The sequence below is a fragment of the Loxodonta africana genome, chromosome 1 (genome assembly GCF_030014295.1).
Source record: "Loxodonta africana isolate mLoxAfr1 chromosome 1, mLoxAfr1.hap2, whole genome shotgun sequence".
Lineage (NCBI taxonomy): Eukaryota > Metazoa > Chordata > Mammalia > Proboscidea > Elephantidae > Loxodonta > Loxodonta africana.
This window is the reverse complement of record NC_087342.1, coordinates 230,790,705-230,815,070: the sequence shown is the minus strand read 5'-3', so window position 1 is coordinate 230,815,070 and position 24,366 is coordinate 230,790,705. Positions and strand designations below refer to the sequence as shown.

The 24,366-nt window shown below is 41.3% G+C and overlaps 1 protein-coding gene across 2 annotated transcripts in view; it reads right to left on the bottom strand.

Moving 5' to 3' along the window:
- The window catches only part of SLC22A3 (solute carrier family 22 member 3), a 119,388-nt gene that overhangs the window by 43,231 nt on the left and 51,791 nt on the right, over positions 1 to 24,366 (bottom strand). For both annotated transcript variants that reach the window (XM_003419208.4, XM_064293025.1), the window contains exons 2-5: positions 22,795 to 22,898; positions 19,964 to 20,118; positions 18,317 to 18,485; positions 16,945 to 17,062 (exon numbers count right to left, since the gene is read on the bottom strand). In XM_003419208.4, coding sequence (XP_003419256.1) covers positions 16,945 to 17,062; positions 18,317 to 18,485; positions 19,964 to 20,118; positions 22,795 to 22,898 — 546 coding nt within the window. The remainder of the gene's footprint in view (positions 1 to 16,944; positions 17,063 to 18,316; positions 18,486 to 19,963; positions 20,119 to 22,794; positions 22,899 to 24,366) is intronic.

The window sequence follows — 24,366 nt, the reverse complement described above, 5'->3', positions numbered from 1 at the left end:
AAAGCCATCTACTTGTGGTATTTCCGTGATAGCAACACTAAATGACTAAGACACCAGGTATTACGCAATGAACTAAGAGGTAGAACAGAAGCACTGAACATGTTTTTATGTCCCATGAAGCCATGACCCTGAACTTTCAAACCAAGGAACCAAATCCCATGAGGTGTTTGGTTGTACACAATTAGCCTCAGCAGATACTTTTTTTTTTGTCATTGTGAACATATCTACTACACAACTTTTGCTAATTCAACCTTTTACAGGTGTACAACTTAACAACAGCAATTGCGTTAGTCAGCTGTGCACTCCTGTCCTTAATCAACAGGATTTTTTCCATCACCATAAACCAAAGTTCACTATTCCATAAGCAATAACTCTCTCCCTTTCCCCCTCCCTCCTACCCCTGGTAACAATAAATAAACTTTGGTCTCTATACAATTGCCTATTCCTGTTTTTTCTTTTTTTTTTACTATAAGTGAGGTCATGCAATATTTGTCCTTTGCGATTGACTTATTTCACTCAGCATAATGTCTTCAAGCTCCATTCATACTGTAGTATGTATCAAGACTTCATTTCACTTACTAGCTTAGCAGTATTCCATTGTATGTGTGTACCACATTTTGTTTATCTATTATCTATTCACCTGTTGATGGGCGTTTAGGTTGTTTTTGCCTTTTGGCTATTGTGAACAGTGCTGCAAAGAACTGTTCAAGTTTTTATTTGAGTCTCTATTTCCAAGTCTTTTGTGTATATATCTAGGTGTGGAATTGCTGGGTCGTGTGGTAGTTTTATTTTTAGTTGTCTGAGTAATCGCCACACTGGTTTCTATAACGGCTGTACCATTTTGCATTCCCACCGGCAATGGATAAAAAGGGTTCCAATTTCCTCACATTCTTGCCAACATTTGTTATTTTCTGTTTTTTTTATCTTAGCCACTTAGTGGGAGTGAAGTGGTATCTCGTTGTGGTTTTGATTTCCATCTCTCTGATGGCTAATGACATTAAGCATCTTTTCATGTGTTTGGTGTCCATTTGAACGTCCTTTTTGGTGAAATGTCTATTCAAGTCCTTTGCCCATTTTATGATTGCGTTGTCTTTTTGTTGTTAAGTGTCAAAGATTTATACATATTTTGGTTATTTGATTCTCATCGGATATATGGTTTCCAAAGATATTCTCCCAGATGGTAGCTTGTCTTTTCACTTTTTTAATAAAGTCTTTTGATGAACAAAAGTTTTAATTTTTATGAGGTCCTATTGATTTATTTTGTCTTTTGCTACTTGTGCTTTGTTATGGCGTTTGTGACGGTTAAGGTGGTGTTTGAACTTGGCTAGGCCATTATTCTCTGTGGTTTGGCAGTTATTATGTAGTCTGGCAGTTGTGGAATGATGTAATCACCTTCATGATGAGATCTGGTATAATGTAATCATATTCATGATGTGATCTGTTAGGAGCACTCAATCATTTGTAAGGGGAGTTTGCATCCAATATATATAGACGTTCTGGCAAAGCTCGCTGGCTTTTGCTCACTCTGGGTCCTGCACCTGGCTCATTATCATCTGACCTCTGGTTCTTGGGATTTGTGGCCTCTGTAGCCTGTGAGGCAGCAGCCTGTCGTCTGACCTGCCAATCTTGATTTCATCAGCCCCTGCAGCTACATGAGTCAGGAGAAGACTCCAGCCTGATGCCTGACCCACAGACTTGGTACTTGCCAGCCCCTACAACTGAGTAAACCACTTCCTTAGGATAAATCTCTCTCTTTCTCCCTATTCGCTTCACTGGTTTAGCTTCTGTAGAAAACCCAGCCTAAGACAGTGTTAGATAATCCATTGTTAAAGCTAGGCCTGACAGTGTTGCCCCTGCATTTTCTTCTAAGAATTTTATGGTTTAGTTTCCACAATTAGGATCCACATGGTTTTGATTGGCAAATTTTCAGAATTAGACCACCAGGCCTTTCCTCCTAGTCTGTCTTAGTACAGAAGCTCTGCTGGAACCTGTCCAGCATGGGTGGCCCTGCTGGTATTTGAAATATCAGTAGCATAGCTTCCAGCATCACAGCAACACGCAAGCCACCACAGTACAATAAACTGACAGATGGGTCATGGTTTCTACTCTAGAAGGACTCCATTATTCAGGCACCTCATGAAAGGTGAATTCACTGGTTGGAAAAGCCTCCAGGCTTCCCCTCAATCAGCTCTTCTTTCTGTATATTCAACTATACTTCCTTCCCTCCAATAGCTCCTAATTCAAAGAAAAAATGAAAATGGCACAGGCCCATGTTACTTGTTCCAATCCAAATAATCTAGTAATCTCTGAGTTGCACTGGCCCAGTCCTGGTGGTGTGGGTGGGTCGGTCCCACCACCAGCATCCACCTGAAGAAGCATTGTTATGGCAATGCAACCCAGGTGTTCTGCACTCAGCCGTCTGTTAGATAGATCTTAATTTAATTTTTTCTAGGGAAAAGAGAGAAAAAAAAAAAAGGGAGAAAATTCCCTGACCTAAAGGTTGGTAGTTTGAACTCAGCCAGAGGTTCCTCAGAAGACAGACCTGGTGATCTGCCTCCAAAAGATTAAAAAAAAAAAAAAAGATTACAGCCTTGGAAACCCTATGGAGCAGTTCTACTCTGCACATGCAGGGGCACTCTCAGTTGGAATTGACTCAACGCCAACTAACAACACGGGAAGAGAGGATTTATCCCATGAAACTCTAGCACCTGGTAGTTTTTCATCACTCTTCCTGGAGGGGACCTCAAGAGGCTGGAACAAACGATCTCAGTGTATCTCTTCTCTTACGATTCAGCACTGTTCACCCCACGTTTATCTGCATCAAAGGAGGACACCTGTGTGCACAACGTCAACTTACTCTGGGGAAACGGAAATGGATTTTGTCTGCTCCCCAGGCCTCATCTCGTTTTTTGAGGATTATTTCATGAAGAAAGGCAATATTCATGTGGGTTAAAGGTCATGGCCAGGGCAGCTCTGGGTCATGAACGATGCCAAGGATCCCCTGCCAGGGGTGCTGTAGTGCAGGGTTCTCAAAATCATATCCACTGCCGCTTCCATGGCAGGGGACGTGTACACAAAGAGCTAGCATTTCTCACTTATTCACGGTGGGGAAGCACAGTCATTTGGATTGCAGAAGCTGGTTTTGTGGAAAACAAGATTGGGCCAAACGGCACGTAAACAAAATGCTTGAAAAAGCTGACCAGCTTTTTCTCTCACACAGATAGAGCAAGAAGATTTCAAAGAAGGTACTAGAGGGCCATCCCCTTGGTAGATGCTCAGAAAATAAATAGAAATAACAAACTGACTCCTCTGTTCTACTAGAGAGAGACCCAGAATTAAAATAATTGAATTCGTAACTTTCATACACACACACACACACAAAACCAAACCCCTCTCTGTTGAGTCGATTCCAACTTACAGGGACCCTATGGGACAGAGCAGAACTGCCCCATAGGGTTTCCAAAGCTATAATCTTTAGCCAAGGAGCCCTGATGGTACAGTGTTAAAGCACTCGGCTGCTAAGCAAAAGGACAGCGGTTCAAACCCACCAGCTGTTCCACAGGAGAAAGATGTGGCAGTCTGCTCACATAAAGATTGCAGCCTTGGAAACCCTATGAGGCAATGAGGTTTCCTGGAATCTCAATAGCTGGGAGAGCAGAGTCAGGGAGAAAGGAAGAGGACTGGGCTCTGAGGCCTAAGTGAGCAATGGGACACTTCCTCCCCACAGCAAGGCCAGCAGAGGTGTGGCACACGGGGACATCTCTGGGCTGGCCCTGAGGTTGCTGGCACAGAGCCCCTTCCAGGGAGTAGGTTTGTGGCTGCAGCAGCAGCAGTCTCTAGGAAGAGCAGGTACTGGTCCCAAGAGGGGACCCACATCTTGGTTTTACCCTTACAGCCAGACCTAAAGACAATGGATGAGTGGGGACATAAGCGACAGGGTCCTACTTTTTGGGGAAAGAACAGATAGAGATTAAGCAGGGGGCAGGGCCCAGTCAAACACACTAGGGTTCAAGATCAAATTAAGAATAAAGGTCCAAAAAAAGTAAACCTACTGCCGTCGAGTTGATTCCGACTAATGGCAAACCTACAGGACAGAGCAGAACTATCCCATAGGGCTTCCTAGGCTATAACCTTTATGCATGCAGACTGCCACATCTTTCTCCCGTGAAGCAGCTGGTGGGTTCAAATCACTGACCTTTCAGTTAGCAGCTGAGCACGTAACCACTGTACCACCAGAGCTCCTTAAGAACAAAAGTAGAAACTAGAAATTGAGGAAGAAGGTGCTGAGAGAGGAAGAAGGAGCCTGGCAGGCACATGGGGGTCAGTGGCTTGCATCTGATACCGGGAATAGTACAGCAAACGAACTCCAGACCCCATCCTTAACGGAGGCTAAAAAAATCAGTTGCCACGGAGTCAACTCTGACTCCATGGTGACCCCACGTGTGTCAGGGTAGAATTGTACTCCACAGGGTTTTCACTGGCTGATATTTTGGAAGTACATTGTCAGGACTTTCAAGGAGCTTCTGGGTGAACTCGAGCCTTTCAGTTAACATTTAAAAGCATTAACTGTCTGCATCACCCGGGGACTCCCAAATGAGGCTAGGAATCCCAATATTGACTTACAGGCATCAGGGCCCAAGGGTGGGATGGGAGTGGGCTTATGAAGCCTGCAAATTGGAAATCTTTCGTGTCTTCCTCTGAGTGTTACTGGGTAGGCAGGGACTGACCTGGTCAGAAGACTTGTCCCAGTTTTCCTAGAAATTTCCCGGAAATTTCCCAGATTTAGCTCTGAAACTTGTGGATCCCAGGAATCTCTCAGTCCTGGGCAAACCGGGACAGCTGGTCACACTATTAGTCCTACTAGTCCTACTACACCACCTGAGGAAAGCCTCAACAGTCCATTAGTTGTCCTGTGTTCTGTAGACACACAACTGCTGCTAGCCATTGTCGAATTGCCCTTGATCCCTGGTGGCCCCATGTGCAACAGATCAGTTGCGGATTGAATCATTGTGATCCATAAGGTTTTCATTGGCTGATTTTCAGAAGCAGATCACCAGGTCTTTCTTCCTAGTCTGTCTCAGTCTGGAAGTTCTGCTGAAACCTGTTCAGCTTCATAGCAACACACAAGCCTCCACTGACAGACAGGTGGTGGCTGTGCACGGAGAACATTGGCCAAGAATCGAACCCAGGTCTCCCGCATGGAAGGTGAGAATTCTATCAATGAACTACCACAGCCCCTATAAATACAATTACTCTCTAGTAATATGTCATCAGTGCCCAGACTGGCCAAAATCATGACCAAACATACGAACTCTTCAGACTAATAGTGTTGGGTTCTTTTCCTTCATGGAGGGCAGTTCTGATTAGTGTTTTTCAAGCTTCAACTTGTATTATTAACATGAAGTAGTTAAGATTTTTACAAAGGCACAGCCCAGTTACTTCAAGAGAGAGTCTGGAAGATGAGTTGACATGAGTGGGAGAGAAGATCCTACCTCTTTAGGGTCCCTTGCTCAAAATATGGCTCTTTGGTGAGTCATCTCGAAAATTTTGCCCAGCCTATTCCAAGACTGTAATTTCATTCTTTTTAAGGGCTATGTCATTTGGGTTTCTAATTCAATTAAAGCCATATGATGCTCTGGAAAACCCTCCCTCAGTGTCTGTATGGATTAAATGAAAGTCCAGGGACTGGAAGGTTTTAGGCTGAATTTCCTTTAGTGTGTAGGAGCTTATTATTTAGACAACAAGCTTGAGAAAGAACTCAGGGCTTTTGACACACTCTGGATACAACAGTCTACCACTGCTGTTTTTATTGCTATTTTATTGTAGCATAAACATTTTCCCCTTTTTGTGCAATATATAAAAACAAAAAACAAACCCATTACTATCGAGTTTCTTCCAACCCATGACGACCCTATGTGTTTCAGAGTAGACCCGCACACCTTAGGGTTTTTATGCAATACAGTTTTATTAAAAAGTTAAAGACATGGAACTAATTAAGATAATCTATTTAAAAGTATCTGATGTATAGATTTCAGACTACTTTCAAAAAGGTAATTAAATAAAGTACAATTAATTTTCAGCCCCAAAGGTTCATTTTGTGTTTGGTATTTCAAGTGTCTTGACATTTTTAATGAGTTCAAGAACATTCTAAGTCAAAGTGAATGTGGTGCCATGCATGTGGCTATGTGTCATTTTTATGCACCATTTTAAAAATGGGAGATCTTCCGGTAGAATTGGTACCATTCACACTGTGAAGCCAAAGAATGGAGATTTGCCTCTGTAAAGCACTACGTGAATCTCCAATATTCTTTCTAATATCTGTTACTATTTACTAGACTCACACCTTTCTCACTCTTGACATGGGCACTGGCCCGAAACCCCCTCAGGCTTTCCCTGGTCCCAAATTACTGTCTGGATCCACTGAAATGAACTTCCTGAAGACAGATTTCAAATCTTAAGTCTGAGATAACAATTAGACATGAAAGTTAACAAAGGAAGTGCAATAATTGAGTTAAAATTTCTCACAGCCCCAGTGGGCTGCTTGGAAACTGGAATCATGGTGTGGCTCCTCTTTCGAAATAACAAAAGTAATGTTTATAAAAATTCTCCTTTGAATGGAATGTCAGAAAGAGACATTGCCAAAGCTGGAAAGCCCCTCTCTGTAGCAATATTGATGTTTGTGTGACAGCTCTTTAAAATACAGAAATAATGGCAGCTGGTAAGAGTTAGAAATTGTCTGGGGACTAAGGTAATCTAAAAATTGGCCTGAGACTTTCTAATGTGGTTTTAATCTTGCCCATTGTGGAAATAAATCCAAGAGTGGGATCATTTATATTGATGATGGGCCTGAAGGGATTACTTTGGGGTCAGAAAGCTCAAATTTCTGTTCTTGATGTCACCTAAACATGCCACCAGGGAATTGCCCATAAGCATGTTTATGAACACACACGCATCTGTCCAGGAAACCCTGTTGGCACAGTGGTTAAGAGTTCAGCTGCTAACCAAAAGGTTGGCAGTTCACATTTACCAGGCACTCCTTGGAAACCCTTTGGGGCAGTTCTGCTCCATCCTACAGGGTCACTATGAGCCTGAGTCAGAGTCAACTCAATGGCAACAGGTTTGGTTTTTTTTTTTTTTTTGCTATCAGTATAATACCTGGTTCTCACAGTTTAATCAGCTGTAGGATAGCCATGAGCAGTGTACTATATAAGCACACCATAAAAATAAGGAAATTATTGAGCCCAGAAGAACTAGATGGTGCCCGGCTACAACCGATGACTGCCCTGATAGGAAACACAACAGATAATCCTTGATGGAGCAGGAGAGCAGTAGGATGCAGACCTCAAACTCTCATAAAAAAGACCAGACTTAATGGTCTGACTGAGACTAGAGGGACTCCAGAGGTCATGGTCCCCAGACCTTCTGTTAGCCTAAGACTGGAACCATTCACAAAGCAAACTCTTCAGACAGCGATTGGACAGACTATAAGATAGAAAATGATACTGGTGAGGAGTGAGCTTCTTGGTCAAGTAGACACATGAGACTATGTGGGCAGCTCCTGTCTGGAGGGCAGATGAGAAGGCAGAGGGGGACAGAAGCTGGATGAATGGACACAGGGAATACAGGGTAGAGAGAAGAAGCATACTGTCTCATTAGGGGGGAGAGCAACTAGGAGTACACAAATTTTTGTATGAGAGACTGACATGATTTGTAAACTTTCACTTAAAGAGCAATAAAAAAGTAAGAAAATTACAATAAAACCTTGAGTTTATTGGGCCAGAACTGCATAAAAATATCACTAACAAATATTGACATATTCAATTCTGTCATATCGGAAGCTCTTTGTCAGCTAGAGTTGTAACCTACCATAGTATTTCCCATGAGCATGTCCCATACAGAGACAACAGGTTGGGGCAGGAGAGAAGAATCTTTAGGATAAATAAAATCTAAACTGTCCTAGTTATTTTCTATGTAGTTTTACAATCCATTTAGGACACTGACAATGGCTGCTCAATGTATTAGTCTCCTGTGGATAAATAATACTGCGTAACAACCCTAAATTTTAGCGGTGTACAATAATAAGCGTTTTTAGGTTTGTGGGTTGGCTGGGGAGCTTGCTGATCTAGGACAGCTCTATGCCAAATGTCTCCCAGCCTCTTCCCGAAACCACTAGGCTAGCCTGGGAATGTTCTTCTTGTGGCCGTGGCCAAAGTGCAGAGATCAAGCCCAACACACAAATATTTTTCCAGCCTCCACTGCATCACCTTGGTCAAAGCAAGTCACGTGGCCCAGCCTGATTACACTCCACCTACCATGAACCCAACGCAGGTTACACACCATGTGCAACATCAGCGGAGCCAGGAAGTACTTTATCCTGTGCAAATGAGGGGGAGGACGTAGCCATTTCTGAATACTCTAACCTCTGAACAATACTTTAGCCAACCACAACCAGTTATCTATGTACAACAGAATGAAACACTGCCCAGTCCTACGCCATCCTCATAATCATTGTTATGCTTGAGCCCATCATTGCAGCCACTATGACAATCCACCTCATTGAAGGTCTTGCTCTTTTTTGATGACCGTCTACTTTACCAAGCAAGATAAGATGTCCTCCTCCAGGGACTGGTCCCTCCTGATAACATGTTCAAAGTACGTGAGATGAAGTCTTTTCATCCTTGCTTCTAAGGAGCATTCTGGCTGTACTTCTTCCAAGACAGACTTGTTCATTCTTCTGGTAGTCCATGGTATATTCAATATTCTTTGTCAACACCGTAATTCAAAGGCATCAATTCTTCTTCTTTGGTCTTCCTTATTCATAGCACCTGGGTGACACAAATTGTTAAGTGCTCGACTACTAGCTGAAAAGTTGTCGGTTCCAACCCACCCTGAAGTGCCTCGGAAGACAGGTCTGGAGATCTGCTCCCAAAAGGTCACAGCCTTGAAAACCCTGTGGAGCAGTTCTACTCTGCACACATGGGTCGCCATGAGTTGGAATTGACTCAATAGTGACTAACAACAGACACCATCTAAATTACCAGAAATGTGTTGAATCACCCTGCTCTGGTAGCTGAACCAGTACTATTATGAGCAGCTGCGTTGGTTAGCTTTGGCTGCAAGAACAAACACCCCCAAATCTCAGTAGCAGACAGAGACTGCACATTGCGTGGCTGTGGCTCAGCTGCGGCAGCTCTGCCCTGAGCTGTGGCTCTTATCATCCAAGAGCCAGGCTGCAGGAACAGCGCCGATTCGGGATATGCTGTTCTCCTGGCAGAGGGACAGAGTAAGAGAGCCGTCTGGAACACGTGCTGCCTCTTAAAGCTTCTACTTGGACCTGGTACTCTGCCTTCTGCTCCCCCGGCCCAATCAAGTCAGGTGCCCAAGCTTGACCCTGGGGTGGGGAAATATAGTTGCCTACAGAGAGATACTGCCACAAGTCACATGGCAGGGGTGGAGTGTCTGTTCCTCTTACAGAGAGAGTGAATAGCTAGGAATAACAATACAATCTGTCACAGATAACACCACCTCATGATGTGAAAAGGTCACTAAGAAACAGTCCTCGTTCACCACTGCTTAGCGACAGACCAAGTCCAACAACAGACCAAGTCCACTGCTATCGAAGCCTTGGGCACTCTCAAATCCTTGCCCACTCCTTATACGGACAAACACACACAATCAGCTTCCGGGGCAATGGGCGAATCCCAGACTCGGTGTTCCCATTCAATGCATCCTTCACCAAAGTCGCGGTACTGTGAGACATCTCTCCTCTGACAGTGAAAAGTTGAACTGACTGGTTGGTGACCAGATATACGGCAAGGAGTGACATCCTATAACAGATAGGGAGTAATGTCAAACTGATGCCAAAGAGAAATTTCACCTTTACTGGAAATATGCAAGAACTCTGGTGAACGAAACTCTACTTGGTGAACAAAGGCAGCCCTCTCTGCCAAAAAGCCCAGTGGTTGTGGATGACGGGGATTGCTCCTACAGATGGGGCAAGACACTCTTATGCTGAAGTTGTGCCTGTGCTGGCATTATGGTGGACTGACATCATTTGGTTTTATTTTTCCAAGCGTGCCTTATGCAAATGCTAAGATGCTAAAAGACATCAGTCTATGTGTCTAAACGCATCCTTCTTCATGGGGTACTTACCTAATGTTTAAAATCTCATCACTTAGGTCTGTTGCACTGTGTTTTGATTTCTGGACTTCTCTTTGCACTGCTGGTATATTCAGAGAACTCACAGTGCTCATCAACTGTATTTCTACCTATCTCATCTGCAAAGTCAGACAACAACTGGGCACTTTGGTAAATGGAAGACTAGGGACCAGCGAGACCAAAAGCCAGAGTTTACCCACCTTCGGAAGGAATCACATCCACGTGAAAGGTAACTGAGTACTCACAAAACAACCAAGCCTCAGAGCAGTCCCCCTGGCTGAACTTTTGATCCACCTTACCTACCGCCTCTCTTGTCACCCATTTATAAAGCTCTGGATATTGGTGTAATCCTAATTTGTTGTGAATTTAAGTTATCTTCTCTAATCCAGGGCAAACTTTGGTGGTATTAAACTAGGTTCTTAAAAACAGTTGCTGTCAAGTTGATTCTGGCTCATGGTGACCCCGTGTGTGCAGAGTAAAACTGTGCTCCACAGGGTTTTTAATGGCTGTGACCTTTCAAAAGTACATCTCCAGGACTTCTTTTTGCAGTGCTGCTGGGTGGATTTGAAATGCCAACCTTTTAGTTGGCAGCTGCACACTTAATCATTTGTGTCACACAGGGACTCCAAACTAGCTCCTTAGGTCACCCTAAAAAGTACCAGGACCCTTGGTGCCAGCGATGGCATGGGTGAGGGGTGGGAGGTGTCTGGGGCTCTTTAGAAGAGAGCTTCGAGTCACTGGGTCTCCTCTGGCTGCTTTGGATCCAAGCAGATTCTTTCAAATTCATTCTGACCTGTACTGCACACCCATGCTGTGCACCCCTGAGCTGTGCACCCCCTGTTTTGTGCACCCCCTGTTCTGTGCACCCCTGAGCTATGCACCCCCTGTTCTGTGCACCCCAGGCTATGCACCGCCTGTTCTGTGCACCCCCTGTTCTATGTACCCCATGCTGTGCAGTCCTAGGGTGAGGTGAAAATTGGGTAAGTCTTTAAGGTTGAGGGGAGTTCTTGGGCAATGCAAACGGTTAAAGCACTTGGCTGCTAACTGAAAGGTTGGAGGTTCAAGTCCAGCCAGAGGTGCCTCAGAAAAAATCCCTGGTGATCTACTTCCAAGAAATCAACCACTGAAAACCCTACAGAGCACAGTTCTACTCTGACACACGTGGAGTCACCATGAGTTGGAGCTGATGCCACAGCAACTGGTGGTGGTCGTCAAGGGTGAGATAATTCACACGGTGGTAACTTCTCCCAAAAAATCAAGAATTACTGGAAGAGGCTGTGTGGGAAATAAAGGGAGAACTCTGGGCAATTCAGCCCTTGGGCCTGAGGATTGTATACGCAGAAAGGATGTAAACTAATGTCAATGAAAGAACTTTGTAAAAGCTTTAATGTGACTATGTAAACATAAGGTTTCATGGCAGTCCTAACATTGACGTAGGCGATATTTGAGTTGCCAAAATACAAATAAGTGATATAAGCCATGCTGACAGTAACACAAAAATCATAATGGGATCCTTCGGTTCTGGTGTTGGGGTTCAAGTACAATGTCGGCACTACTGGCCTGTATTTCTGAGTTACTGTAAAAGAGGTACTTTGCCTGTTATTCCGTTGTAGGGGAACATAGGGCCCTCTGAGATAGAAAACAATGGTTTGACCAACAGTATGACTGAATTCAGCTGTTAGCAAGGTATTTTAATATGAGATGTGAAATACTTCTCTTTTTGAAGTTAATAGTTTGCCTTTCTGTATATACTGTATAATTCAAAAGGTTAGAGATGGATAGGTTCAATTTAAAGAACATTTGTTTGAAAAACCAAAGCATCCTTGGAGAAACAGGTGATTCCAAGTGGGGACTAGAACTGAACAAGGTGAGCCTGGAAAATGTCATTGCACTAAAGGCTAAAGAGCAGGGAAGTGATCAGAAACTACTAGAGGCAGGTCAGAAGGACTCAGGGACCAACATAAACAAGTCGCTCTGCCCAAAGATGAAGGAGCCATGGTGGTGCAACGGTTAAGCATTCAGCTGCTAACCAAAAGGTTGGCGGTTGGAACCCACCAGTGGCTTCCCAGAAGAAGCACGTGGCACTCTGTTCCCATAAAGATTACCGCCTAGGAAACCCTATGGGGCAGCTCTACTCAATGACATGGGTTGCTATGAGTTGGAATTGACTTCAAGGCACCCAACGACAATAAGATGGGGCAACTGGAGCATCAGTAAAGATAAATCGATAAAGATAGTAACTGCAAAAGATGGAAACATACAATATGCTTAAATCCAGGAGTTCATAATGAGGCTCACACATACACACACCTCAGTGATCACCTTTGAAGAATGTTGGGAGCCAACTCATTATTTTGAACATAAAGAAAGAAAAAATTATGCATGTATCCTGCCTTTCATATATGAACTTTATCTCAGGGTAACCAAATAGTTGATGGGAAAAGTTTGTCTTTGTATGAGTATTCCAGTAAGAAAGAAGAAGGAATGGAAAATGAAGAAAACTGTCATTTTGTAACCGCCACTGCATTACCAAATGCCAGCAGTTTTATCAATGGTGGCTCACAGCACAAAAGGAGAGACCAGCAGACACTCGGTACCTCTCAGTGGAAATGCAGCAAACCACTTACGGAGTAGTCGTGCCACAAATAGCAAATCTGAATCTAATTAGGCTCTAGCTCTACCTACCACTTTACAGGAGCTACAAGAGATGGAGGAACATGTTAAAGGATTCTGAGGGATATGTTGTTGCTGTTAGGTGCCGTCCAGTCAGTTCCAACTCATAGCGACCCTATGCTCAGTCCTCTGCCATCCTCACAATCATTGCTATGCTTTAGCCCATTGTTGCAGCCACTGTGTCAATCCTTCTCATGAAGGGGCTTCCTCTTTTTTGCAGACCATCTACTTTACCAAGCATGATGTCCTCTGAGGACTGGTCTCTCCTGATGACATGCCCAAAGTATGTGAGAAGTAGCCTCACTATCCTTGCTTCTAAGGAGTGTTCTGGTTGTACTTCTTCCAAGACAGATTTTTCATTCTTTTGGCAGTCCATGGTGTGTTCAATATTCTTCGCCAACACCACAATTCAAAGGCGTCAATTATTCTTCGGTCTTCCTTATTCATTGTCCAGTTTTCTCATCTATATGAGGTGAACGAAGACACCACAGCTTGGTCCCCAAGGTGACATCCTTGTTTTTTTTTTTTTTTTTTTTTAACACTTTAAAGAGATCTCTTGCAGCCGATTTGCCCAATGCAATCCGTCTTTTGATTTCTTGACTGCTGCTCCCATGGGTGTTGATTGTGATCCAAATAAAATGAAATCCTTGACAACCTCAAACTTTTCCCCATTTATCATGATGTTATCATGATGTTGCTTATCGGTCCAGTTGTGAAAATTTTTGTTTTCTTTATGTTGAGGTGTAATCTATACTGAAGGCTGTGGTCTTTGATCTTCATTAGTAAGTGCTTCAAGTCCTCTTCACTTTCAGCAAGCAAGGTTGTGTTATCTGCATAACGCAGGTTGTTAATGAGTCTTCCTCCAATCCTGATGCCCCGTTCTTCTTCATATAGTCCAGCTTCTTGGATTATTTGCTCAGCATACAGATTGAATAGGCATGGTGAAAGGATATAATGAACAAAATTCAGACTGTGGAAAAATTCACAGGAAAAAAAAAAAAAAACACAGGTTTTTTTCACTGCCAAAGTTGAAAGGAAAAGACAAAGAGACACAGAGCAGAAACCTATAGATTAAAGAAAAATGAATATCAACTAATCACAATATATGAACTTTGTTAAGACCCTGATGAAACAAACAAGCTGTAAAAAACTGTAGGACAATCAGGGAATTATAAACACTGACTTGATATCTGATGTTAAGGAATGGGGTCAATTATTTTTACTTAAAATAATAGGATAAAGGTTACTTTTATATTTTATATGTAATCTATCACTGCCCTCTCCAACTGATCTCATCTTCACAGCTGAATCAAAGGCATGAATACCTGTATTCAATTTTAAGAGTCAAATGAATATCGTGTTGCTATTCATTTAGCAGCCCTGGTGGCACAATGGCTAAGCACTCAGCTGTTAACTGAAAGGTCGTGAGTTCAAACCCACCAGTGGCTCCATGGAAGAAAGATGTGGCAGTCTGCATCCATAAAGATTACAGTCTTGAAAACCCTATGGGGCAGTTCTACTTTGCCCTATAGGGTTACTATGAGTTGGAATGGACTTGCCGACAGTGGGTTATTATTATTATTATTACTGATTTAGCAGTATTCTGAAGATAATTGAACACACAGTCCCGGAGTTAAGTATACACTTACGTGTTTCTATTTTAGAGACAGAATCTGAAGTATTACCAGATGGAATGACCTACTGACTGGGATTTGCTTCTTAAATCATCCTTGGGGTGGGAGGGGTAGGGAGTAGATGGGGTATAGAAAAAAGGAGATCACTCATGAGTTAATATTCATTGAATATGGTGGCACACGTATAAGGATGCATTAAACAACTGTTTCTACTTTTAAGTATGTTAGAATGTTTCATAAGAATAAATTTTAAAGGAAAAAATAAGAATAAAGTGGAAACTCCTTTGAAAAACAAAAACCAAATAACCGAACCAAAAGACAAAACTTGGCTTTAGTAACAAAATGCCCACAGAGGTGGCAAGGATTCTAGAGTGAATTTCTTAGGAAAATGGAAGTATGCCTTCAAATCTGGCTTCTAAGTGGGCCCATCTGTCAAACTGCTTAAAAAAAAAAAAAAAAAAAAGTGTTAAAATGACTTAGAAGCCATTAGACCCCATACCTGAAATCCTTTACAAGCACAATCTGGTAGAGCAAGACACTTAACGGACTTAGCATCTGTTGAAATAGTCTCTATAGTACACACAAATTAGAAGCTGGTGGGGGGTGGGTATGGGCACAGTGTTGACTGGTCACACATAGGACGTGTAAAAGCAGCTGGTTCTGGCCTGTTAATGGAACATTTTATTTAACAAGCCATCAACACACAACCATTTCTTTCTGTACTCTTGATTCAGATCTCATATATGCTCACCTCTTGGACTACATGTGAAATATCTTCAGGACACTGTTAAACAAATACCAGAAACATTCACTTGGTTATTAAGGCTGAGTGGAAATGATCGTACCTTTGATCTAGCTGGAGGACCCATAGCTAATGTGAGACAAGAACGTGAGAAGCAACAGCACGTTTTTTCCCTAAAAGGAATGTATAGGTCAAATTGGCTCAGTCAAGAAATGGCAAAAATGACTAGTCTTAGTAGTTAAAAAAGATCCTATTTTATCTTTACCAGGTATCTATAATCTGTAAAGGAGCCCTGGTGGCAAAGTGGTTAAGAGCCCGGCTGTCAACTAAAAAGTTGGTAATTTAAATCCACCAGCAGCTCCTTGGAAACCCTATGGGGCAGTTCTACTCTGTCCTTTAGGGTTACTATGAGTTGGAATCGACTTGATGGCAACGGGTTTTTTGGTTTTATGATCTGTAAACCAAGCTACATCAGTAATCCACTTGCAACAGTGACAACTGCTCAGTTGAAACCTCTGTAAAGCTACTGCTTGCCACTTAACATAAGAACGAAGGAAGGAAGTAGAAATCCTAATATATCTGACCAAGTTCCGGAGTGGGGGGTGGGCGATAAAACCCACAAAACCTGTTTCTGGTAGAAACAAACTGAACGCTACCAGGAAAACAAAATTAACAGCCTAATATTCTTCAAGGTTTAAATCAAGATTCATACCTTCTGAAAATTCTTCTCTGATATTGCCTCTATAATAATCCTTCTGTTACTTTGCATTCGCTTAGTCTTCGCAGCTTAAGCATTGTCATATATCTGTTTATATGCTATTCTCTAATTATTCAGGGGCCACCTTTCCTGCATGTGTTGTACCTTCAACTGCATATCAAATCTTTCACGGGCAAAGACTCGGCTTTTATTCCCTCTATTTATTTTACATAGTGCAATGACACAGAGACACCCAAAGGCCTTTGTGAAAGTAAGTAAGGAAGAGAGGGAGGGAAGAGGGAAGGGAAGAAGAGAAGAAAAGAGGGAGGGAGTAAGAAAACAGGGACAGGAGAAAAGAGATGGGAAGGGAAGAGAAAGGAAAGGAAGGGAGGCAGGAAGGAAAGAAGGAGGAAACAAGGAAGTGGGGGTAAGAAAGAAAAAAAGAAAGAGGGAAGAGAGGAAAAGGGGAGGGAAATGAAGGATGAAGGGAGCTGGTTAGGCTGGAATATGTAAATCTAAAGGCTGAAATATTACATCACTGCTCAAGCTCTTGATCATATAAATAGTATTTCCCAAATTAAATTTAAAGACACATCTTTAGGCTACATTGTATGTCAACAAAAGATTTACTTTAAAGTGTGTACAATCAAGAGATAAAATATTAAATACTACAGGGCCTGCATTAAGTAAAGACTAGTAATTCAATAATGGTGCAACTATTTACAATGTAGACTGAAAGATGAATTAACCTTTTTTTTTTTTTTTTTATGAGTCAGAATCGACTCGAAGGTCACAGGTTTGTTTTTTGGGGGGGAGGTTATAATGCTATTACAGCTTCATGGTCACTTCTTCTTTCACACATCTTATGATTCTTCCCAAGGTATTTTTATTTTTTTAATTTTTAGCTAAGAAAAACTAAAAATAACTTAGAAGTTTAGTAATATGCATATAATTCAAAGAAATAAAATTTAGTGCATAAATGTCAAAGAAATAAATTTACCCACTTTACCATATTTGTTACTAGTAATAAATAAAATTACCTCTGAGTAGTTTGAGGAGAGATATTTCCCATTGCATTTGGCGATGCTCCTCAGAATTTTTAATGCTTTCTCACTTTTCTTCCGAGTGATGAGCCACCGGGGGGACTCAGGAACCACCCTGACAAAAAGGAGGCTGCTGTGAGCCATGTCGAGGAATTTCAACACCTAAAAAGCTGATGACTTGAGTTTCCCTCTCAAAGTGAATCTTGCAATTAGATTACACGTTTAAAGATTCTGAAAAGTTTTATTGGTAGATTATCTTCATAAGCTGACAATGGAAGGACAAAAAAATGCTAACTTGATTGGATTACTCACAAAAATAAGCATATTCAATATTTAATAATCAAAATCAGTATTACATAGCTCTTACAATGTCAGGCTACTCTAGAACGCAGTGCGTGCCCTCAATAACACATACGAAAGAATTGGAATTTGATGAGTATTTAGGGAAACGTTAAGAATTTGGTGTACATAAACTGATCTGTCCACATATTAAAATTACAGGAATGATTAAAATATGTTGACTTTAATACAGTGGCACAGTGATTAAGAGCTCAGCTGCTAACTAAAAGGTTGGCAGTTTGAATCCACCAGCCACTCTTTGGAAACCCTATGGGCCAGTTCTCCTCTGTCCTATAAGTTGGCTATGAGTCAGAATTGACTTGATGGCAATGGGTTTGGTTTTTGGTTTGGATTACTTTAATAAGACTCAAATGCATACAGCTGTAGCTTTCTGCTAACTTAATTTTCTGATGCTCTTAACATTTTCTTATTCCTCAGGGAGTTTCCTCAACGGGGCAGTTCTACTCTGTCCTATAGGATCGCTATGAGTCAGAATTGACTCAACAGCAACCAGTTTGGTTTTTTGGTTTTCAGAGTTCCTAAGTAACATGAATATGCTTAATAGAACAAACAAAGAAGCAAATAGATTTGATTGCATTTAATTTGCATGTTGAAATGTTGGCAGATAAAATTTGTTGCCTTATAGTTTTCATGAAGATAATGCAAAGTAATGAAACAATGCAACAACACTCTAGAATTTTGTGTTTTGGTATTTTATTCATTTACTTTAATGACAACTATCAATCAAATGATTAATCTCTGTAAGTTCTCAGAGCCCATGGTCGGTTGTGAAGATTTTAGAAATTCTCCTTTATCGACTTTATTTTCATGCTGGCTTGGAAGCATAGATTCTACAGTTTTGTGGTTTGTTGTTGCTGTTGGGTGCCATTGAGTCGATTTGCAACTCATAGTGATCCCATGTGACAGGGAAGAACTGCCCCCTCGGGCTTCCTAGGCTGAAATCATTACAGGACCAGATTGCCAGTTCTGCAGAATAAGGAAGATGCAATAATGACCACAAACACATTACCAGTAATAAAGGAGGAAGAGGAAGTTGGGCAGCGTTATGGCCAGCTGGATCCCTTGCCAGTTGGGGATAAAGTAGGCAATTCCAGGGAGAATTATGATGCCAAGGGTGAAGAACATTTGAATCACTATTCCCACAATCCTCCTTTGTTTTGAACCTACTATTTCTGTAACTGAAGGAAAACAAATACAAGAGGTTAGGGGAGGCTCAAGATCAGCTCCAAAATAAACAAAGAAAGCAACAGTGCACCTGCCATAACCCGTCGGCACTGCTAGCTACCATATTCTCTTAAACATACTGAGGCTTCCTTACTCCCTGCAACGATGGAGCTGTGACTGCCAGAGAATGTATATACTGTTGTTCACTCTCCTCTCTGCTGACTGTCAACAACTATTTACCACATACATGCGTTGGCTTTAGAAAAGCGGACAGGATGATTATTTTGAAAGGTTGTTATAATTACCAGAGCATAAGTCTGGTAAACTGGCTAAATTTTATAGCTGTATCTAGAAATATTTGCATGTTATAGCCTCTTTAGGGGATTCATTATAAACACTTTGTCGTTGTTGTTTGGTTCCGTCGAGTAGATTTCTGACTCACAGCGACCTCATGTGACAGAGTAGAACTGCCCCATAGGGTTTTCTTGCCTGTAATCTTTACGGGAGCAGATCTCCAGGTCTTTCTCCTGTGACTGCACAGATAATGTCCCTTTCATCATCACAAGATAGTTTTTATTAAAAGAAAATCCTCCCCGCAGTGTTGGACTTCTCATTTATGTGATATTTCTTTAAAAGTCAACAGGCAATTCTATTGCTGGCATCCTTCCTTCCCATGCCCCTTCCCACTGCCTGATAACTTCTGTTCCTGGGATACGCTACGTTATTGTTGCCCGAAGATCACAAATTTGGAAACTCACCAAGACTTGGGTGTTTTTTAAAAATGCCTCACAATTCAAAGTTATCACTTCTGCGTCAGTCAGTGACCATCTACTTCATCCTCTCACTCTCTCTCCTTCCCCCGCCCATAGAAAGATCTTCGAATGATCTCCAAAGTGGGCACTGCTGGGGGTTCGTCTAGTAACAACGGGACAGAGTGGAAGCCTAAGGAACTGGAGCAATAATCCAAGACCAGCTTTCTCATTTCCTAAAGCAGGTGGCTGATACTGGACACTTCTAGAAATAGAGTTGAAGGTAGCAGTCAGGGCTTTTCCAAGTCCTATCAGCAAAGACTAAAGGGAAGCTTTTGATTTTCCATACCCAGCGGTCTAACTTTCCAGTTATGGGTGCTAGCAATGGTTCATAAATGAACTTTCCAGGTTTAGGTCATGTCTCCCACATGGTAAAAGGTCTCCACGTGTACAGCAAAACAAGAAACGCTGTGATGACAATATGGCAGTGCTGGAAGGTAGTATCAGCCCCGTATTTCATAATGCCCCATACATGGTTCCCAAAGTAAGATGGCGTTCCAGTTTCAAAAGCACTGGAATTCTGCCCCCGCATCTCGCATTTGCAGAAATAATCGCTGCAGCTGCAATGAGGCCCCATTGCACGTGACCGGTAGAGAATGCAGGATTCAGGCTGACTGCCTGGGGGCTTCACACCCCTCTAACCCTGGTTCTCACACAGAGAAGAGGGTGTAACAATCGCTTACCAATCACATAGCACGTCATCCATGTCCCCTTTCCAAACACACCTTGTAGGAAGCGGAAGACCACAAACACAGGGAAATTTGGTGCAAATGCCACCACAAGACCAGTGAGGCCAACACCAAAACAGGATATTAAGTAAATGACTGTTCTGCCATATCTTTTGAGAAGGAAAGAGAAAAAGAGATCATTTTAAACATTTTCTTCAACATGATGAAAAAAACCCTCTCATTTTGAGTATTGCCTAGAAGAGTTTTACATACAGCAACTGTGTCCTCTATGATTTCATCATTACAATGTAGATGATTGTTGGAGGCTCTAAGTTTTGTTTTATAGTAAAACCAGGACAAATGAAACACATGCCTCTGAAATAGCATTACAAATTTAAAGCATTGTTTGTGACTGGAGTTTCCAAAGAGATGACAACAACTATCATTCTCACATACAATCTCTCTGGCAGCACAATTGTGACACTCGCCAGCATTTTTAGTGGGCTGGGTCACAAGGAGAAATGGGTGGAAAGAAGTAGGGATGGCGCTTTCCAGTCAGACGGCCTGGGCTTGAATCTGGCTCAACTGTCTACCAGTCAGTCACTTTGACAAATTCCTCAAACCCTCCAAGACTCAGTGTGTTAGGGATTGAACTGTGTCTCCCCAAAATATGCTGTAAATCCTAACTCCTATACTTGTGGGTGTAATCCCATCTGGGAACAGAGTTTTCTTTGTTATGGTAATGAGGCCATATCAGTGTGGGGTGTGTTCTAAGCCAAGCGCTTTGGAGATATAAAAAGAGCAGGTTAGGCACTGAAGGAAGCAAGCACAAATGGGGAGAGATTGACGCCACGTGCAGATCGCCAGGAACCTGAGGAAGAGAAGCCAAAAGAGACAAGGACCACCTGCCCCCCGAGAGGACAGAGAGAATCTTCCCCTAAGCCCGCACCCTGAATTTGGTCTTCTAGCCTAAGCTATGAGAAAAAAATTTTCTGTTTGTTAAAGCCCCCCTTTACTTGTGGTATTTCTCTTACAGCAGCACTGAGAAGCTAAGACACTCGGGTTTTGGTTGTTTTTGTCTTTTCACCTCTTCTACGGTGAGGTTGTAGCAAGGATCAAATGCAATGCTAACATGAAAGCTCTTTACAAACTACACGGTTTCAAGCCAACGTGAATTAGTCTTCATTTTTGTATTTTTATTTTCCCCACTTACATTGTCATTGAACAGTTTAGGAACACGGAACAGGGTCTCATGCACACTCTTCTGAGAGTCTAATGTTAATTGGTTAATTGTATCAATTAATGGCTAGTGAAGGTTGTCATCAATGGCCTTTAAGAGATTTGATTCTATGATATTTTCCAAAGAAATTTCCACAAAATTCACACACACACAGCATTTTGCTTCAATCAGTGGAGTGGAGACAGAAGCAGCCTTAACTGATCTAGATTTCTTATTCATTTTCTGCCCTTCCTACACTGTCCATTCAAAAAGAAAGTGACAGAAGAAGAAACCACGAGGTTCTACCCATTTTATACTAGTTTGGTCGGGCTCAGGTCTTAGGTTGGCTAAAGGGTTTGAGGCATTTTATTGTCTTGAATTAGCTGATTAATTGCTGTTCACAGCTCTCTAAGAGGCACCCTTAGCATTACCACTGAGTGGCATGGTCACCACGATCCACCAAGGCTGGGCAGGAGTGACCAGAGCAATACCAAACCACATATGGCCAAGGGCCCGACTCCCTATCCCTATCCTAAGAGGTTGTGAGAAATTACTAGATAACTGCAAGTATTGTTTGTAGTTAAAATTTGAATAAAGGAATAGAGTAAAAAACATGAACATAATAACAAACATTAAAAATATCTGAAACAGTGATACTTAAATAGAAAGCCATGACTGTCTTGAATATATACACACTTGTTAACTTAATTTATGACTGTTAAGTAATAGATAAAACTTCTTTAATGGTTTTTGGGAAATCTTTTTTTTTTTTTTTTACAAAGTTTTGAATTCAAAGAGTAGAGTAGAGGAATTTCTTTCTTTTTTTTTTAATTAAGTGAAACAAATTTGGACTGTGCATTATGACTAAACTGATCAAACCACAACCACTGAGTTGTTACTGAAACACATCTACTCAGGTCTCCAGTGATCCACACAGTCACCTGTCACCCCAACTATGCTGTCAGTACCTTAGGGGTCTGTGTTTTCATTCTGACGTTTTCAGGCCCACTGGGAACGGCACCATTTCTTTGTACAGTTAAAGGATTAACAAAATGAAATTTAAGAAGGAAAAAAAGCAGTCAGACCAAACAAGTATGAATGCCATGAATGGTGGAATTAATTTTTTTTACAAATTTAGAAAAAATTTTTTCCTAATGTTTAACATAAAACATTCTCAACTCCATTTGTGTTTCCCCAAAATATGTTAGAATCCTAACCCCCATACCTGTGGATGTAATCCCATATGAGAACAGGATTTTCCTTGTTACGTTAATGAGGCTTTTCCAGTGTAGGGTGTGTCTTAAACCTAACCATTTCTGAGATATAAAAGGAGATTAGGCACAGAAGGGAGCAAGCACAAATGGGCAAAGACAAATGTCACGTGAGATGGCCAAGGAACGCCAAGAACTCTAGAGAAGCTGAGACAAGGATTTTCCCCCACTGCAAACAGATAGCCTTTCCCTAGAGCCAGCGCCCTGAATTCAGACTTCTGGCCTCCTGAACTGTGAGAAAATAAATTTTTGTTTGTTAAAGTCACCCTTGTGGTATTTCTGTTATGGCAGCACTAGATAACTAAGACAACGCTCTATTATCGTGATGTAAAACGTGTTGACATTTTCATACACACCTGTCCGCTGCATAGCCTAAGGTGAATGCTCCAGCAAGGAAACCGAGGTTCAGGATGGCTTGGGTGAAGTCCAGCATCCAAGCATTGACACACACGAGATTAAACTGTGAAAACAGAAAACACATACGGACGTACTAAAATTTTTATCCTAAAACACCTTGTGTTTTGTGTAGATCAATGATCTTTAAAGACTTTTGCTCATATAATCCTGACATGAATTTTGAAAATGTACCTTGTCACAGGCACGTTTTTACATAGACATAAAAAAATTTTTCATTTTAAGTTTAAATAACTGCAAAAGATATAATGTCCAGTATTTTTAAAATGCTGTTACATCATTCTTTTAAGTGTATCCATAGTGATTTGATACCAAGGTGTGTCTGATCCAGCCATGGCCTTTTCAATCTCTTCATATGCATGGACAATGCAAAAGGAGGACAGAAGAAGAACTGATGCATTTGAACTGTGGTGTTGGTGAACAATATCAAATACATCATGGACTGCCAGAAGAATGAACAAATCAGTCTTAGAAGAACTACAATCAAAATGTTCCTTAGAAGGCGGGATGGTGAGACTTTGTCTCACTTCCTTTGGACATAGCAACAGGAAAGACCAATCACTAGAAAAGGGCATCATGTTTGATAAAGAGGGTCAGCAAAAACAAAGGAAGCCCTCAATGAGATGGATTGACACAATAGTCTCAACAATGGGTTCGAACATATCAAAGATCCGTGGAGATGGTACAGGACAGGGCAACATTTTGTTCTGTTACACATAAGGTCGCCATAAGTCAGAGCCAATTCTATGGCAACTAACTCAACAAGTCTTCGCTACAAGCAAGTTCTTTAACAGTCTAAAATTTTATATCAATCTTTCTTGTCTCCGAAATCTTATTTTCATTTCCACATATTTTTATCCTAACACAATATATTTGATGTAGATAATAGTTTCTTGATTTTCTCATCATAGTTTCTGTGTGCAAGAAATTATTATAGAAATAGACATTTAATTATTGAAGGTATCTTCTGTTAACATAGTCACTAAATACTGGAATTTTTTCCTGACTGAGTTATAATTACGGTTATTTTAGGACAACTGATAATAACATAGGATATCGTGTGTTTTGACAAATAATTATTACCCAGGAGTAAAATTTTGTTGGAAATGAACATCCTATAGTTCCAGGAGAATGTAAGAGAGGCTGGATTTTTTCCAGTTACTTCATGTAATCTGTGGATGAATATTATTTATTACTAGAATGACTTAAAGTTCAATATCAATATCAATTCTATTCCTGTTTTTCATTTTTATAAATTCATATGCCAAGAAACCTTCTCTGTATAAATAAATCAATGGGCATGGAAACAGCTTTGTTATAGCACTGTTACTCAATCTTGTGACCTCCTTCTCAGTTATATGCCAAGAATCACATAGTGATCTATTATCAAAAATTCTTTTTAATTTTCTATTAGCTTACACAACATTTAAGTCCTCCTAGAATTTCATTTGCTGACACAGCATGACTCAAAATGAGAAGAAACAGCTGCAAACAGCCATTAATAATTGGAATGT